Source organism: Leopardus geoffroyi, chromosome A1 (assembly GCF_018350155.1).
Source record: "Leopardus geoffroyi isolate Oge1 chromosome A1, O.geoffroyi_Oge1_pat1.0, whole genome shotgun sequence".
NCBI classification, from domain to species: Eukaryota; Metazoa; Chordata; class Mammalia; order Carnivora; family Felidae; genus Leopardus; species Leopardus geoffroyi.
In genome coordinates, this window is record NC_059326.1 from 91184963 (window position 1) to 91203887 (window position 18925).

An 18925-nucleotide genomic window follows, 5' to 3' on the forward strand; every position below is an offset into this window, starting at 1 on the left:
GAAGAATTATCACCTAATGGATTTGGGAGGTCCTGGTGGGCTGTCTGTGTGTGGGAGGAAGGGGGAAGTGGCAGTGAGTAGGGTACCGATTGAGAAGCCGGGGACTGAGAGAGTCAGAGTACCTGAGAAGGTTAGAGTACCAGTGGACATCACATGGTCAGGGTGCCTAGGCAGATCAGGATATGTCTTTACTTGGTCCAAATGTCCTATGGGTCAGCTGGTGTGTAGAGAATATCTCCTGGGTTGGGCTTTGGGGGCTGGGTGGTTTTTCAGTGTCAGCATGCCCTTTGCAAGATAAGAGCAAGGTGGGGGGGGGTGTGTTTCTGAATGGACTAGAGGGCAGGATTCCCTTGAGTGTCTGGATCCTTTGAGGCCAGGGAATATCCTTTTTTATTATTATTAAATTTTTTAAAATGTTTATTTATTTTTGATAGAGATAGAGACAGAGTACGAGTGGGCGAGGGGCAGAGAGAGAGAGGGAGACACAGAATCCAAAGCCAACTCCAGAGTCTGAGCTGTCAGCACAGAGCCTGATGCAAGGCTCAAACTCATGAACTGTGAGATCATGACCTGAGTCAAAGTCGGATGCTTAACTGACTGAGCCACCCAGGCGCCCTAAGGTAAGGAATATCTTATATGGTCAGAGTGTCCCAAACCTCACCACGCCTTTGTCTGGACATGTCCAGGGTCTAGGTTCTGGGTGTCCTAAAAGGTTGTGAGGAACATCATGAATTCAGGCTATCATGCTGACTATAAGGTACAGAAGTCAAAACTTCTTGGAGGGCTCATGTGTCTGAGAGACTGAATTCAACCCTGTGCCCTAGGGACTCAGGAATCAGGTAAGGTCAGAATGACTCTGAGGGTTGGAGGCTCTTAGGGATGGTAGTAAAATTAGAATGACAATAAAGTAACATTTTTGCCTGTGTTAATTATGTCCAAGGAACAGTCCTAAATGCTTCTCTTCCATTAACTCTCAATCATTGCGTCTTCACCACGTAGGTACAGTGGATCCTCATTTTTTGTGGATCCCACATTTGGGAAGTCACTGAGGGTTATTTGAAACCCCAAGCAAGGTCAGTACCCTTTTGCAGCACGCTTTGGCACTTGGATGGTCATTTGCAGCAATGCGCGTGCGCAGCGAGGCAACTACTTTGAGCTGCCGCGTTCCCAGCTGAGGTCAAACAGAGCAACTACTCTGGCTTCATGTTTTAACTGTCATACTGTAAATAGATGTCTTTTTGTGGTCTCTTAAGTGCTGCCATTTCTCACATATTTGTGCTTTTCCTGGTAATTTCGCTGTTAAAGCAGCTTCCAAGCATAGTGTTGAAGTGCTGTCCGGTGTTCTCAAGTGCAGGAAAGCCATGATGAGCTTCAGGGAGAAAATACATGTGTTAGACAACCCTCGTTCAGGCATGAGTCACAGTGTCATTGGCCGTGGGTTCAACGTTAATAAGTTGGCAATATACATTAAAATAAGATATCTTTAAACAGAAACACATACAACAAGGTTATGTATGGATCAGGTGATGAAAATGTTGTGGCCAGAGGCTCTCGGAAACCTATTTTTTGGAGTTATGGTTCAACATCCACTAATTCAGTGTTCGTAGTGACTTTATGAAACAGAACTACCTCAAATAAAGAGAATCAACCATATTACTTTCCCCAGATGATAAAGCAGAGGCACAGAGATATTAAGAAATGAGCCCAGGGGGCGCCTGGGTGGCTCAGTCAGTTAAGCGTCCGACTTTGACTCAGGTCACGATCTCACAGTCCGTGAGTTCGAGCCCCGCGTCGGGCTCTGGGCTGATGGCTCAGAGCCTGGAGCCTGCTTCCGATTCTGTGTCTCCTTCTCTCTCTGCCCTTCCCCCATTCATGCTCTGTCTCTCTCTGTCTCAAAAATAAATAAAAACGTTAAAAAAAATTAAAAAAAAAAAAAGAAATGAGCCCAGGATCACATAGCTTAGCAAGTGGTACAGCTGGGATTCGAACCTGGGGCAGTTTGGCTTCCGAACTTATACTCCTTCCTTCCACACTATTCTCCTTCTTGTGGGGTGAGAGGATCCTGGGTATCAGGCTTCCTTGGGGGTCAGGATTGGGGGTTGGAATCAGGATGCCCTGGAAGACCAAATGCCTCTAAGCCTTCCAGCCCCCTGAGGGGTTATGGTTCTCTGAAATGTCAAGTCAAACTTGTAGTGTCTCAGTGTCTTTGGGGAGCAGGGGTAATGGGTCAGAGTTTCTTTGTAATATCAGAGTACCCTGGGGGCAATTAGGCTGTACTAGATAGCTGGTCAGTTTCCTTGTAGAGTTAGGGTACCTTGAGGCTGCAGGATGTACTAGAATTCAGCACTTGCTTGTAGGTTCAAGTTGAATACATGTTACTGGGTCTTGGGAGATCAGAATGTCATGGGGGCTTGGGTTGCTCCAGGAGGTCATGGTATATGCTGGGGTAGAGGGAGAAAGGTTGGTGTCTTCCATCAGTGCTTCTCAACTTTAATGCTCTTATGGATCAAAAGTTTGTGTGTCTCCTGCACCTCCATTCATGTGTTGAAGCCCTAATCCCAATGTGATGTCATTTGGAAGTGGGGCCTTTGGGAGGCAATTAGGGTTAGATGAGATCTTGAGGGCAAGGGCCACATGATGGGATTAGTATCTATACAAGAAGAGGAAGAGAGACCAAAGGTGGTTTTATTTCTGCCATGTGAAAACAAAGAAGACAGCTGTCTACATCCCAGGAATAGAACTTTCACCAGGAACTGAATCAGCTGACACCTTGAGCTTGGCTTTTGCAGCTTCCAGACCTTGAGAAGTGTCTACTGTTTAAGCCACCCATCCTTTGGTATTTTGTTATGGCAGCCTGAGCTGGTGAAAATAAATGGATACCCGTTTATCCTGGGGATCTTGTTACAATGCAGATTCTGGTTCAGTAGGACTAAGGTGGACTCCAAGATTCTGCATTTCTAAGAAGCTTTCATGTGCTGCTGATGCTGCTGATTGTGGACCATACTGTAAGCATCAAGATCCTAGAGAATTTTTTTTTTTTTTTTGGTCTTAAATTGTCAGGGTGCTTTTAAAAGGATGTGTGCGAAAGATAAGCATGACCGTGGTGATTCAGACTGTCCCTTCCATGAGGGGTAGGGTGTCCTGAGAAGTTAGAACCTCATGGCAGGGTTAGAGGGATCTTCTAGTAAAGGCAGAACATTCTGGGTTTCAGTGCGTCCTAGAGTATCCTAGAGTCCTGGGGTATCAGGTTGTCTTTAAAGGGTCAGGATCCCCTAGGGATGTCAGAATGTACTTTCTGGGTCTAAGTGATCTCAAGAAGCAGAATACTGTGGGTGTCAGGGTTTCCTGACTGCTCCGGGATCCTAGGTGCTTCAGCATTTCCTTGAAGACTCAGAATGTTAGGATGGCATGGGCATCTCAGTGTATCGCAGAGTCCTAAAGTCCAAGCAGTCAGGATGTACCCAGAATTCCAAAGCTCTCGAGGGTCAGGGTTTTCTGAATGTCCGCGTGACCCTGGAAGGTCTTGGAGTCCCAGGGGTTCTGAGTGAGGAGGTGACATTTGGGAGAGGAAAGCAGACAGCCCTTGAGAACTATGGTGTCCTGGAGATTCAGCCCATGGTTGAGGTTGTCCTGAGGTGGGGGAGGGTGTGTCTAGTATAGTCTGAGAATCAGGGTATCAAGGAGGGGCCAGAATGCACTTGTGTCTTTTAGTTTTTTAGTTACCTGGAAACAGATCCTTGGATATTCACCCACATGCTGAGATGCCAGGCAGGCCCTACTCCTGGCCCTCATTCTGGTACAATCCTGCACCCCCTCTCCCCACGGTGGGGTTCTGGGGAAGGGTCTTAGGAGGAATGCATTTTCTTCTTACCCTGCCTGCTCCCAGGAGGGGATTTAACAGGACAAAAGAACTTGGTCCTCTGGGAATACGAGCTCTTGGCCCCAGTCCCTGGACCCTCCAACTGAGCACCTTCCCTCATCCGGCTTGTGATCCTCCCCTGACGAAGGGGGCTCTGGTGACCAGGCAATGATTGGATGGGCCCCCAGGGGCGAGGGGCAGGTCACTCCTCCAAGGCTCAGGGAGAAAGAGGTGGTGTGGGGTTGCAGGCTGGGAAAGTAGGCAGCTGAGAGCAAAGGGAGAGAGAGACAAGGGGCAGACAGTGGAAAGTAGAGGCCAAGACAGAGAAACAGGGTCGGGGCAAGGCAGAGAGAATGCTATGATACTCAAGCGAAGGAGTGGGGAGTTAGGGAAAAAAATTAGAAAACAGGGGAGACAGTGAGAAGGACAAAGATATCTATCTGTATTTCCATCCAGAGAGTGAGAGGCATAAACACAGGGAGAAGGAGTGAGATAAACAGGCAGAGAGGGGAACGACAGAACCAGAGAAAGACTGACCCAGGCTCAGAGACTCAGGGACACAGGAACCTGGACTGTTTTTGGTCTTTGTTGTTAGCCATGGAAGCAGAAGGGAGGAGTGAGCAGGGTAAGCAGAAGAAGGGGCGACTTTGCAGCAGCCTCTGGCCCGAGGGCTACCCCGCCGCTGGGACTCTGACCTCCACGGTGGGTGAGTGAATCTCTGGGGTGGTCCTGAGGAGGCAGCAGGTGAGGGGGCTCCATGCTTAGGCTCCTGGGGGAGGGCATGGCTTACCACAGGAAGGCAAGAAGTGGAGATAAAAATCAGCCCCCAGAATGCTAAAAACCTTGGGCATCTTAGCAAGCACAGGGAGGGACAACGTCTTCGTTTGGCAGACTGGACCCTCAGCCTTGGCACTGATGGACTGCTGAACAGCACACATGGTGGTGGGGCAGAGGCGAAGCTGAAATCTGGCTCCTCATCCCTGACCTCGTGGTTTGCCCACTGCACTGCCTCCTCTGAGATGGGCATCTGGAGGGGCCAGGGCTTTGGATCCCAAAAGAGCAGGGGGCCACCAGTGGCTCAACGCTTGTGTCCCCAAGGTGGACAGTTAAGCCCCCGGTGGGAGCTGCTCCTTCGGTCCCCATGGGGATGGGTGCCTCAGCTCCAGACATCTCCTTTTCTCAGTATGTGCCTTCCAGGTGTTTCCTTTCGCTCCATGTCCTCTCTTCCCCGGCTGGCTCTCAGACTAATTAGTGTGGAGGCTTAGTGAGCCTGCAGGGAGGAGAGGCAAGCCTTTCCCACGAGCTCAGGTTCCTGCAGCCTGGTGGCCGGGCCAGGGCCGGGCCAGGGGAGAAGATGAAATGTAGGTGAGGGGAGGGTGTGTCTGAGCGGAAGAGGGAGGAATGTTTCATCTTCCCAGGTGAAGAAGGGTGGAGGAGGACGGGAGCAGTCTAGGGAACGTAGATGTTGAACATGAGCCTTGAGAGCAGGAAACAAGTCACAGGTGTCCTACAGACCCGGACAGTTTGTTACTGTGTCAGAGCAAATAAGAGCCCCAGAGGGTGAGACCCAGGAGGACAGTACATGCTCCCAGAGAGGCGAAAGGCACACGGAGGGACACGTGTTGCATGGGAATGTTCCATGGGCCTGGACTTACAGGAGGCAGAAGTGCCCAGGGTGAGAAGTGAGGCTCAGGGGTGACAATGTAGGTGGAGAGCCCAGGATAAGCGCACTCAGAGATGAAGTGGGGGCTCAGGCGGAGCCGGATCCAGCTCCTTACCAGAGCTGAGGGGTTTTGGGGGGTGGGAGGCAAAGGGGATCTGGGCGGACCGGCATCCGAGATTCCGGATGGACGGATGGGTCCATCCCACACAACCTCTCCCCTCCCCTCCATCCTCAGACATGAGCCCTCGGCCCTACAGGAACCTCTCTGGTGTAGGAGTGCGGAGACCACGGCTTTCCCCACAAGGTGCACAGAGGGGTCGCCCGCACTCCAGGCGCCGCCACCGAACCACCTTCAGCCCAGCGCAGCTGGAACAGCTGGAGGCAGCCTTTGGGAGGAATCAGTACCCTGACATTTGGGCCCGAGAGGGCCTTGCCCGGGACACAGGCCTCAGTGAGGCGAGAATCCAGGTGATGCCCCAGGATCCCCCACTTCTCCTGGGAAGAAATGTAGATTTGGTGCTCAGGAGCTATTGGGGTATAAATTCTCATATGGCATTATAACCCAAACCTAAACGTTCCCCAGAACATAGCCTCGCCCAGCAGTCAACATAACCTCACCTAAAATTAGACTGTCCCTTGAATGTAACCCTAAGCTCTAACCTGATTTTCAACACCCTACCCTCAACCTTCATAGGAATGTGAATCCTGAGTGCTTGGATGGCCCAGTAGGTTAAGCCTCTGACCTTTGATTTCAGCTCAGGTCACGATCTCATGGTTTGTGGGTTCAAGCCCCAGGGCCTGATTCAGATCCTCTGTCCCCCCCTCTCTCTCTGCCCCTTCCCCACTCTTTCTCTCTCTCAAAAATAAATAAAACATTTTTAAAAATAGTGATGTGAATTCCAACAGAAATTCAATCTTAAGTGTTTGCATGCATATGTACCCTTGTCTCTAACCATGGCCTTGAGACTCAGCCAGCCTGTTGTGCCTTTCATCCGAACCATAGAAATCATCTTAAGTATAAAGCCGCCACCCTAAATCCAGCTGTCTATAACAATAAAATTCGTCTCTAATAATCCTAGGGGAAGTTTCCTATTCTCTGTGGAGGGAAGATGCCATCATGTCATATTGATCTCTTTCGTGTTGGAAGTTGATACTCTTAATTCACCCAAATTCATAGTACGGCAAATTTAGACACAGGTTGGGAGTGATGGTGTGGGTCTTGCTTTGTTAATCTAGGCCCAGCTGGCCTATGCCTTTGGGAAGAACTGTACTTCCTCTGCATGGTCAGAGAGGCTTATGCTCTGTACCTGAAGCTTCTGTCATTGAAGGGGAGGGGGGCTCTGATGTGACAGGGCCACCTATTTGAGAGAGAGGCGTTGATGTGGCTATTCTTCCCCTTCCTCAGGTCTGGTTCCAGAACCGCAGAGCTAAGCAGAGGAAGCAAGAGCGGTCACTGCTCCAGCCACTGGCCCAGCTGTCTCCTGCCACCTTCTCTGGTTTCTTGCCCGAGTCCCCTGCCTGCCCCTACTCCTACCCAACACCACCTGCACCCATGACCTGCTTCCCTCACCCCTACAACCATGCCCTTCCCTCTCAGCCCTCCACAGGCAGTTCCTTTGCTCGGCCCCACCAGTCTGAAGACTGGTACCCCGCCTTGCACCCAACTCCCACTGGTCATCTGCCTTGCCCCCCACCCCCAGCTATGCTTCCCCTTAGCCTTGAGCCACCAAAGTCCTGGAACTAAGGTTGAACAGGAGCTGATAAGGTAATCTCCCAGCCTGTGGCCCTGGTGAAACTCAGGGAAAGCTGGGTGGCTTCCCTTCCTTCTAAGGATCAAGTAGAAATTTGGTGATGGGCAGCTCAGAGATAGGAATTTAAAAATGGGAGATCTGAAGAAGGCATCCTGAGGTGATTAGTTGAGGGAATGTGGGGAGGTGAGTCTACTAGAAGATACAGATAAAATGCTCAGTGGAGGTAGCCAGGTAGAAGGGTGGTATTGATGATGGAAGCAATTGTTGCCACTGGTGAATGGAATTTGTGAACGTGATACAACTTTCGGGGCTTCATTAATTGACATCACAATTGAAGATCTGCACCCAGCAGTTTCTAACTGATTTCAATACGGCTTTTGATTTAAAGTCTACCTGCTCTTCTTTCCCCCATCACCCACTCCCACCACCCAAATCAGTCATTAACTTTTGTTCGTTAATGTTCTAGAAAGATCTCTTGAATTTCATCTTTCCTGGCCCCATATCTTTTAACTAATCCTCCTCAATAACTCCCTTAGCTCCAGCCTTTCCCATTGCCACCAGACCTTGCAAATCTGATCATCACAGATGCGCTCTCCAATGTCTTATTAAAAAAATAAACAAATAAGATCTGAGTCTCCAACGTTACCTTCAACATGACTCTTAAAATCAACCACGTGTCAGGGCGCCCGAGTGGCTTGGTCGGTTAAGCATCCCACTTCGGCTCAGGTCGCGATCTCATGGTTGGTGGCCTCGAGCCCTGCTTCGAGCTCTGTGCTGACAGCTCAGAGCCTGGAGTCTGCTTCGGATTCTGTGTCTCATTTCCTCTCCACTCCTCCCCCACTTGTGCTCTGTCTCTCAAAAATAAATTAATGTAAAAAAAAATTTTTAATCGACCACATGTCATAACATATGTGGTTGCTGATAGAGAAGAAACATCTGATTTAGGGCTGATTTTCCAAAATGCCATTGTGAGTCTTAAGGCTCGCAAGAGGTCATTCCCAAGAAAAAAACCAGCGGTGAAGTGCCGTGACCTGAGCCCTCCTAATAGAAACGTGGTGTGGCCTAGCTGGTGGCACCATTTATATACCATATGGCTAATAATGTACTTACTTTACTCATAATTTACTTACTTATACATAAGCCTACCTCGCTTACTGTTAGACTTACAGAAAAATTCTGAGTACATAACCCCCAAGGGCTTGGATATTCATGTTATTTGTAGTTTTATAGATAAAGCCTGGAGTAAAACCTCCTTATTATACTTTTGCTCTCCCATGTAACTACGCCCTTGGGCCAGACTGCCTTCCAGAAACATCATACCAGTTTGCATGCCTCCCAAAAGTACCCAAGTGTTGGTTTCACCCCATCCTTGTTGGCCTTTACCATTTTTGACATTTTTATTCACTGAGAGTGATGTCTCCTTGGTGATTATTTGTATGTTTTCGTTTAATCGACTGCTAGTGAGAGTTAAACAGTTTCATGCTTATTGGCAATTTATATTTTTTCTGCATCACTTCTTAGAGGCATTTATGTATTGATAGGGTCCTCTTTTATTAGCGATGGAGGCTTTTGTGCAGTAGGGATATAACTATCTGGTCATATGTGTTGCAGCTGTTTGTTGCCATTTGTTATTTTTGTTTTAGCCTTTCATTTGTTGTTGTTGTTGTTGTTCTGATCCATGCGTTCTTTATTCCATGACCAACCACTGCTGCATCCAAGCCACAGTACACAAACCTCAACCCAGCCTTACAACAATCTGAGGTTTACAGTACATTTAAGGCTTTTACATTTGAAAAGAAAAGTTAAAATAAAACCAAAGAATGCCCAAACCCAAGCCCCCAACCAAGATGAGTAGTGTAGCAATTTTTAAGCATCTTACATTTCTGATGCTTACTCGGTGCAACTCCAGTGTCAAAACCCAAATAAGTCCTAAACTAGAAAGATTGGTTTAGTGATAAAATTTTTTTAATTTTTTTTAATGTTTATTCATTTTTGAGAGACAGAGACAGAGCACAAGCAGGGGAGGGGCAGAGAGAGAAGGAGACACAGAATCTGAAGCAAGCTCCAGGCTCTGAGCTGACAGCACAAAGCCCAATGCAGGACTCAAACCCATGAACTATGAGGTCATAACCCAAGCCAAAGTTAGATGCTTAACTGAGCGAGCCACCCAGGGACCCCACTTTAGTGAAATTTTAATTACATAAATTCTTCAAAGCATAAACTTGTAATTTTTTGTCTTGGAAATGTTATAAAAAATTTTAATAGCAAAATACAGGAATAAAAACATATTAACAAAATGTATTCAATCATTTACATTACAAACAAAGGATTTGCAGTTTGTTGTTGTAGCCTAATGTTTTGATTGTCTGGTTGGCCTAACACAGAGCCTAGACCACTTTCCTTCTGTAAAGTTCTCCTTGTAGGCCTTTTTAAAGTACTGTACATATTTGCAATTATATTGTGCATAGATTCTTAATGGGTAGTTTTCTCTTGTGTTTTAGACTTTCTAAGCAAGGGTTTGTGAGAGAAGTAAGCCCATGCTCTAATGCTGTAGGTATCAATTGTATGTAACTTCTGTTTTCAGCACCTAGAATAGTACTGATTATGTAGAATTGAGAAAGTATTCACCCAGTTCATTCTCTGTATTGTGTGGTTTGGATGAGGAACCCCAGGGGAGACATCTCCCTTTGTTTTTACTGGCTTCACCCACATTTTCTCCAGTATTTGTGTCAAAAATATTACATCCTGGGGTGCCTGGGTGACTCAGTCGGTTGAGTGTCGGACTTTGGCTCAGGTCATGATCTCACAGTTTGTGAGTTCGAGCCCTGCGTCAGGCTTTGTGCTGACAGCTCAGAGCCTGAATCCTGCTTTGGATTCCATGTCTCCATCGCTCTCTGCCCCTCCCCTGCTTGCATTCTGTCTCTCTCTCAAAAATAAATAAAAATTTTAAAAAATTAAAAAAATATATTATACCCTGAATCACCTGAAATTTATTTTAGGATGCTCAGTCATGCAAAATAGCCATGTAATTTCCTTTTGACCAGCTAGCTAGTCTTACCAATATAATCCATCCCATAGTCTAACACTGATTTGTAAAGTCCTATTTTTTCATACATGAAGTTCTCATATATATACAGGACAGCTGTAGACACCTAATTCTCTTCCATCAATTAGCTTGTCTGTTCTGGCACCTCTACCATAGGGTTTTAATTGCCAAAAATTTAAGGATTATTGATATCTTTAAAATGTTAAATTGTCTTATCCAAACGCAGATGTGTCCTGTCATTTTTTCCAGACTTGTCTTCTGTCCCTCAGGAAAGTTCTTTATATATACACATGTATATATATAAAACAAGTCTTGGGGCACCTGGGTGGGTCAGTCAGTTAAGCGTCCCACTTCCGCTTAGGTCATGATCTTGTAGTTAGTGAGTTCAAGCCCCGCTTCGGGCTCCGTGCTGACAGCTCAGAGCCTGGAGCCTGCTTTGGATTCTGTGTCTCCCTCTCTCTCTGCCCCTCCCCTGCTTGCACCTCTGCCTCTTTCTCAAAAATAAATAAACATTAAAAAAATTTTTTTAATTAAAATGGTAACAACAAAAGTCAGTATTTAGGTATAAATTTAATAAAATATGTGCATCCTGAAAACTATAAAATTCTATGAACATAACTAGATAACACTTAAGTATACAGGATACCATTTTCATGGCTCAGAAAACTCAATATTCTGAGGTCAGTTTTCCCTAATTTGTTCCAGAGATTCAGTGCAATTCTAATCGAAGTCTCTGCAGGCTGTTTGTTTGTAGATATTGACAAGCTGATGAAGAGTTGTAAGCAGCACTCTGAGAACCCTAGATCTGGAAACGTGAGGGTTGATTGGCTGATGAACAAATTTTGCTTTCTCTCAACGTACTTGGTGTTTCCTGCACACTCGCAGACCACACCGCACCCACAGATGAACTTGGGCCAGAGCAACCCTGGCCCCTTGAGAGCAGACACTGGAACCAGTGAACCCATCACTTGAGAGGTTTTTTTTTTACCCTGCCCCGGCTCTACAGCTGGAGGGATTTGGGCCAGACCAGCTGCTCCCCAAAGCCGGCCCTTCTGCGGACCAGGTGAGCATCAGTGCACCAGAGCGCAAAAGGACTGCAATCCCCAGGATGCTCCGCGGCGTTTCCGCCTACACGCGGTTGCCTAGGGGAGCAGCCTCTGACTTGGAAAGAAGTTGGTTGGCTGGGGTTGATTCAGCTGCGGTCTTGGTGAGGAGGCGGCAGGCTTGGATCCCGCGGGGAAAGGCTTTGGTAGAGCCCGTCGGAGCAGCAGGGGAGAGACTCCCGCCCAGATGGGCTCCAAACCGGAACTCCAGAGGGCCCTTCTGATGTCCCTCAGTCCTCTCCTGACCTTGAGGATGACTGTCCCATTTCAGAGGCGAAGCCACTGAGTCTCTGAGTCTCGCCGTCTTGCAACAGCTGCCGCGTGTCTGCTTATCTGGTTCATGCTTTCTAATTTTCAGGAAACGCTTGTAAGTTTCTCACATGGCTTCTTAAAATTACTCCCAGGGATTTGCTTTTGTTGCTACGTTAATACGATGCCCTTCTCCCTCCCTCCACCACATTGTCTTGATTGTTTTATTAGTCACAAATAGGAAAGCTTCTGCTTATTCATGTATCAGTCACCTTGCTGAACCGTCTTCTGAATTCTTAACCATATTTGTGTATGTGTTCCTTGTTCCAGTAGTGTTGGAAAAGTTCAAGACATTTACCTCTCTTTGGGGTTTCAAATTTAACTGCATTGGCAAACACTTCTCGAACCAGGTGGCGTAAAGGTGTTCATAAAGCAGCCTGATTTTGCACAGGTGGTGTGGAGATACCAATAGTGTTTGAACACCAAGGGTTTGCTTTAATTTAGATACTGTTTGACGTGAAGGGAAACGTCATGCTAGTCATGTTAGTGATATTTGTATATATACGTGCTCATTTATACATAAAGTAGGAAATGTATGAGGTTTCAACCAAGACTTAAATTTAAATGGATCTTTTTCCTGTTTTGCCATTTAACATCATACGTAATATAGAATCCTTCACAGTGGACCCACTGTGAATCCCTGGGATAAATCCAACGTGATGTGTTAGTCATTATTTAATATACCTTAGATTCTATTTGGTGATCTGATTTTATTTATTAGGATATTTTTCCTCCTCTTTATCAGGTTCAGGTATAGATTCCTTTGCATAATGAGCTAGATCGATATACATCTTTTGTGTTTTTTTTCTAAAAAAAAATTCTGTATGCAATGGAAATCATCTCTAAAATGTAAAAACATCTAGATTCAAAGCCTCTGGGGTATTATTCTTTGTTCCATTTTATTTATTTTTTGTTTTAACGTTGCTTCTTTCTGAATGTATTTTCTTCCATGTTGTCAATTTCGTTGGTGTTCTCAATTTTATGAGTAATTTAGAAGCCACAGTTGTTTTTTTGTTTGTTTACATTTTCTTTCACCAATGCTATATACACAATTCCTTTTTTTAATTTAATTTATTTTTTAAATTTACATCCAAATTAGCATATAGTGCAACAATGATTTCAAGAGTAGATTCCTTAATGCCCCTTACCCATTTAGCCCATCCCCCCTCCCACAACCCCTCCAGTAACCCTCTGTTTGTTCTCCATATTTGAGAGTCTCTTATGTTTTGTCCCCCTCCCTGTTTTTATATTATTTTTGCTTCTCTTCCCTTATGTTCATCTGTTTTGTACCTTAAAGTCCTCATATGAGTGAAGCATATGATACTTGTCTGTCTCTAATTTCGCTTGGTATAATACTCTCTAGTTCCACCCACGTAGTTGCAAACGGCAAGATTTCATTCTTTTTGATTGCCGAGTAATACTCCATTCGAGGTATATATATATATGGAGTATGTATGTATATATATATATATACATACATACACACACACACACCACATCTTATTTATCCATTTATCCATTGATGGACATTTGGGCTCTTTCCATACTTTGGCTATTGTGGATAGTGCTGCTATAAATATTGGGGTGCAGGTGCCCCTTTGAAACAGCATACCCGTATCCCTTGGATAAATACCTAGTAGTGCAATTGCTGGGTTGTAGGGTAGTTCTATTTTTAATTTTTTGAGGAACCTCCGTACTGTTTTCCAGCATGGCTGCATCAGTTTGCATTCCCACCAGCAGTGCAAAAGAGATCCTCTTTCTCCGCATCCTCGCCAACATCTGTTGTTGCCTGAGTGGTTAATGTGAGCCATTCTGACAGGTGTGAGGTGGTATCTCATTGTGGTTTTGATTTGTGCTTCTCTGATGATGAGTGATGTTGGGCATTTTTCCATGTGTCGGTTGGCCATCTGGATGTCTTCTTTGGAGAAGTGTCTATTCATGTCTTTTGCCCATTTCTTCACTGGATTCTTGTTTTTTGTGTGTGTTGAGTTTGATAAGTTCTTTATAGATCTTGGATACTAACCCTTTATCTGATATGTCATTTGCAAATATCTTCTCCCATTCCATCAGTTGCCTTTTAGTTTTGCTGATTGTTTCCTTTGCTGTGCAGAAGCTTTTTATTTTGATGAGGTCCCAATAGTTCATTTTTGCTTTGGTTTCTCTTGCCTCTGGAGACGTGTTGAGTAAGAACTTGCTGTGGCCAAGGTCGAAGAGGTTTTTGCCTGCTTTCTCCTCGAGGATTTTGATGCCTTCCTGTCTTACATTGAGGTCTTTTATCCATTCTGAGTTTATTTTTGTGTCTGGTGTAAGAAAGTGGTCCAGGTTCATTCTTCTGCATGTCGCTGTCCAGTTTTCCCAGCACCACTTGCTGAAGAGACTGTCTTTATTCCATTGGATATTCTTTCCTGCTTTGTCAAAGATTAGTTGGTTATACATTTGTGGGTCCATTTCTGGGTTCTCTATTCTGTTTCATTGATCTGAATGTCTGTTCTTGTGCCAGTACCATACTGTCTTGATGATTACAGCTTTGTAATACAGCTTGAAGTCCATATATACACCATTCTTATGTAACATCTTTATTTCTTCTTTTCCTTCTACTCCTCTTCCTTCTTCATAAGAGAAACCTGAATTTTCTCTTTCTTTGCTCTCTACTCTCAGAGGAAGGCTAAAGGGCCCAGAGGGAAATTGGGATGTCAGACAGAGGGCTAGCCATCAGAGAAGATATTTTTCTCCTTTCTTGCTGCACTGCTTTTCCTCTACCTTATTCAAGAGGACCGTCAGAATTCCTTTTGTTATTGTTGTTGTTTTTTGTTTTAATGTTTTTTGTTTGTTTCTTTTCAGTAATCTCTACACCCAACATGGTGCTCAAACTCACAACCCTGAGATCAAGAGTCACATGCTCTTCCAACGAAGCATCTGTATCCTAGAAATAAATTCCATTTGGTCCTGGTGGATAATCCTTTTAATGTACATTCGAATTTAGTTTATTAATATTTTGTTGACAATATTTGCATCTATGTTCATCACTGGTATTGGTCTATAATTTTCTTGTAGTATCCTTATCTGGCTTTGGTATCAGAGTGATGCTGGCCTCCCAATATGAATTGGGAAGACTTGAGAAGAATTGGCATTAATTCTTCTTTAAATATTTGCTAGAATTAGGTGGGAAAGCTATCTGGTCCAGGGGCTTTATGTGTTGGGAGGTTTTGCTCACTGATTCAGTCTCTTTTGGCACTGTCTGTTCAGATTTTCTGTTTGTTCATAATTCAGTCTTGGTAGGTTGTAAGTTTCTAGGAATTTATCCATTTCTTCTAGGTTATCCAATTTTTTGTTATGTAATTGTTTACAGTACTCTTTTATGATCCTGTGTATTTCTGTAGTATAAGGTTTCTTTTAAATTTTTTTTTTTTTTGAGAGAGAGAGAGAGCAGGGGAGGTGGAGAGAGAGAGAGGGAGACATAGAATCTGAAGCAGGCTCTGTGCTCCATTAGCACAGAGCCTGACGTGTGGCTCAAACCCACAAAACGTGGGGTCGTGACCTGAGCCAAAGTCGAATGCTTAACTAACTGATCCACCCAGGCACCCCTCTGTAGTATCAGTTTTAGTGTGTCTTCTTTAATTTTATTTTTTAACAAGGTTAAATAGGAGTCATAAGAGTGGATATCTGTCCCTTCCTAGTCTTAGAAGTATCTAGTTTGTCATCATTAAGTGTGTTGTTAACTGTAGGTTTACATAGATGTTCTTTATCATGTTGAGGACGTTCCCCTTTATTCTTGTTGATTTTAATCATGAATGAGTGTTGGGTTTTTTAAATGATTTTTATGCATTTATATATATGTGCTTCGTATGATTTTTCTTCTTTAGCCTGTTGATGTGATGAATTACATTAATTTTCAAATATTGTAGCAGCCTTGCATGCCTGGAATAAACCCCACTTATTCATGATGTATAATTTTTTAATACATTAAAAATTTTTCCCCCAATGTTTATTTTTGAGAGAGAGAGAAAGAGCAAGCGAGCATGAGAGGGGGAGGGGCAGAGAGCGAGAGGGAGACACAGAATCTGATGCAGGTTCCAGGCTCTGAGCTGTCAGCACAGAGCCCAACGAGTGGTTCGAACTCCTGGACCTTGAGATCATGACCTGACCCTAAGTCGGACACTTAACCAACTGAGCAACCCAGGCGCCCCTACATTTTTTGATTCATTTGCTAACATTTTGTTGAGGATTTTTGCAACTATGTTCGTGAAAGATAGTGGTCTGTAGTTTACTTGTAAAGTCTTTTTTTTTTTTTAATTTTTTTTTTTCAACGTTTATTTATTTTTGGGACAGAGAGAGACAAAGCATGAACGGGGGAGGGGCAGAGAGAGAGGGATGAACGGGGGAGGGGCAGAGAGAGAGGGAGACACAGAATCGGAAACAGGCTCCAGGCTCTGAGCCATCAGCCCATAGCCTGACGTGGGGCTCGAACTCAGGGACCGCGAGATCGTGACCTGGCTGAAGTTGGACGCTTAACCGACTGCGCCACCCAGGCGCCCCAACTTGTAAAGTCTTCATATGGTTTTTGTTGTTAGGGTCATTCTGGCCTTGTAGAATGAGTTAGCAAGAGTTCTCTCTGCTATTTTCTGGAAGATATTGTAGAGAATCGGTATTATTTCTTTCTCAATTGTGTGGTAAAACCATTACTGGTGAAACCATCTGCTTGTTGCTCTCTTTTTAGAAGGTTATTAATTATTGTTTCAGTTTCTTTATGAATTTCTCTATTACATGAGTTTTGTTTCTTTCAAAGAATTTTATTGAATCTATTAAATTTGGGGGCATGGAATTATTTGTAATATCTCTTTTTTAATGTCTGTGAGATCAATAGTGGTGACCCCCTTTCATTTCCAGTATTTGTGTATTTGTAACTTATGATTTCTCTTGATTTCTCTCTCTTTTTTTTTTCTTGGTTAACCCTGATAGAGTTGTATCAAAAAGCCAATGTTTGGTGTTCATTGAGTTTTCTCTAGTGATTAACTGTTTTCAAATTCACTGACTTCTGTTTTAATTTTTATTATTTCTTCTGTTTGCTTTGAGTTTATAGTGCCCATTTTCCTCTGTTTTTCTAAGGTGGAAACTTAGATTATTGGTTTTAGAAATTTTAATTTTCTAATTAAAAAAATTATTTTTCTAATGTATGGATTAATTGCTATAAATTTCTCTAATATGCATTGCTTTTACTGAAGCCTACATGTTTTACTATGTTGTATTTTCATTTTCACTGAGTTAAATATATTTTGAGGGGCGCCTGGGTGGCGCAGCCGGTTAAGCGTCCGACTTCAGCCAGGTCACGATCTCGCGGTCCGTGAGTTCGAGCCCCGCGTCGGGCTCTGGGCTGATGGCTCGGAGCCTGGAGCCTGTTTCCGATTCTGTGTCTCCCTCTCTCTCTGCCCCTCCCCCGTTCATGCTCTGTCTCTCTCTGTCCCAAAAATAAATAAATGTTGAAAAAAAAAATTTAAATATATTTTGAAACTTCTCTTTTGGTTTCCTCTTTGACTCAAGTGTTATTTAAAAGTATGTTGTTTAATCTCTAATTTTTTTGATGTTTTCCAGCTATCTTTAAATTACTGAGTTCCAGTTAAATTCCACTGTAGTCTGACTGCACTCTTGTATGATTTTCAATTAAAAACATTGTTAAGGAGGTGCTTGGGTGGCTCAGTTGGTTGGGTGTCCGACTTTGGCTCAGGTCATGATCTCATTGCTCGTGAGTTCGAGCCCCGTGTTGGGCTCTGTGCTGAGGGCTCAGAGCCTGGAGTCTGCTTTGGATTCTGTGTCTCCCTGTCTCTCTGTCTCTCCCCTGCTCATGCTTTGTCTCTCTCTCCTTCAAAAATAAATAAACATTAAAAACAATTTTTTTTTAAGATATTGTTAAAGTGTTTTTATGGCCCGGAGTGTGAAATATCCTGGTGAATGTTCCCAGTGAGCTTGAGAAGAATGTGTATGCTGCTGTGGTTGGATAAAATATTTTATAGATGTCAAATAGATGTCCAATTGATTGGTGGTATTATGTAGTTAAACCCTATTCTCACTTATTTTCTACCAACTGGATAGGTCAGTTACTGATAAAGAGATGTTTTGAAGTCTCCAAGTATAATAGTGAATTTGTCTATTTCTTTTTGCAATTCTATCAGTTTTTGTCTCACATAGTTTGATGCTCTGTTGTTAGGTGCATGCATGTTAAGGATTATTATTATGTCTTCTTGGAGAATTGATTCCTTTATCATGATGTAATGTCCCTCTTTGTCTCTTATAAATCCCTTGTTTTGAAGTTGGCTTTGAAATTAATATAGCTTGTCCATCTTTCTTTTGATTAGACTTAGCATGGTAATATCTTACTCCATCCCTTTACTGTTAATCTATATGTGTCTGTATTTATAGTGGGTTTCTTGTAGACAACATATAGTGGGTCTTTTCCTATTTTACTCTGACAGTCTCTGTCTTTTAATTGGTATATTTAGGGCACTCACATTTAAAGTAATTGGTATAGTTGGGTTAATATTTACCATGTTTATAAGTGTTTTTCATCTATTATATCTGTTCTTTTAAAAAATATTCCCCTCTTTTTCTGCTTTCTCTGTTTTTTTTAAGTTTATTTATCTGTTCTTTTAAAAAATATTCCCATCTTTTTCTGCTTTCTCTGTTTTTTTAAGTTTATTTATCTGTTCTTTTAAAAAATATTCCCCTCATTTTCTGCTTTCTCTGTTGTTTTTTTTTAAGTTTATTTATTTATTTTGAGAGAGAGCATGTGTGCACATGCAGGGGAGGGACACACACAGAGAGAGAGAGAGAGAGAGAGAGAGAGAGAAAGAAAGAGAAAGAGAATCTTAAGCAAGCTTTATATCCAGCACAGAGCTCAACACAGGGCTCAGTCTCACAACCATGACATGATGGCCTGAGCCAAAATCAAGGGTCAAATACTTAACTGACAGCCACCCAGGCAACCCTGCTTTCCCTGGTCGTAATTGAACATTTTATATGATTCCATTTTTTTTCTCCTTAGCATACTTCTTTAAAATTTTTAATGTTGCCCTAAATTTGAAATATACATTTTCAGCTAATATATGTCTACTTTCAGCTAATACTAGACTGCTTCATGGGTAATGGGGGTACCTTAATAAGAATATTCCCAATTCCATATTTTATTCCTTACGACATTTT

The 18925-nt window shown here is 43.6% G+C and overlaps 1 protein-coding gene and 1 long non-coding RNA gene across 2 annotated transcripts in view; both read left to right on the top strand.

Annotated features, from left to right (window-relative positions):
* Positions 1-4456: 4456 nt before the first annotated feature.
* PROP1 (PROP paired-like homeobox 1) lies at positions 4457-7918 on the top strand. The gene is made up of 3 exons (XM_045485580.1): positions 4457-4565; positions 5758-5990; positions 6928-7918. The coding sequence occupies exons 1-3, from the start codon at positions 4457-4459 to the stop codon at positions 7264-7266; spliced, it is 681 nt and encodes a 226-aa protein (XP_045341536.1). The 3' UTR covers positions 7267-7918.
* Positions 7919-11531: 3613 nt separating this feature from the next.
* LOC123601829 overlaps positions 11532-18925 on the top strand; it is a 56828-nt gene continuing 49434 nt past the window's right edge. The window contains exon 1 of the long non-coding RNA XR_006714266.1: positions 11532-11789. This is a non-coding gene — a long non-coding RNA (uncharacterized LOC123601829). The remainder of the gene's footprint in view (positions 11790-18925) is intronic.

Coding starts and splice junctions, on each gene's coding strand:
- PROP1 (XM_045485580.1), top strand. CDS start 4,457: ATGGAAGCAGAAGGGAGGAGTGAGCAGGGTAAGCAGAAGAAGGGGCGA. Junction 4,566..5,757: donor GACTCTGACCTCCACGGTGG/GTGAGTGAATCT, acceptor CTCCATCCTCAG/ACATGAGCCCTCGGCCCTAC. Junction 5,991..6,927: donor TCAGTGAGGCGAGAATCCAG/GTGATGCCCCAG, acceptor CCCCTTCCTCAG/GTCTGGTTCCAGAACCGCAG.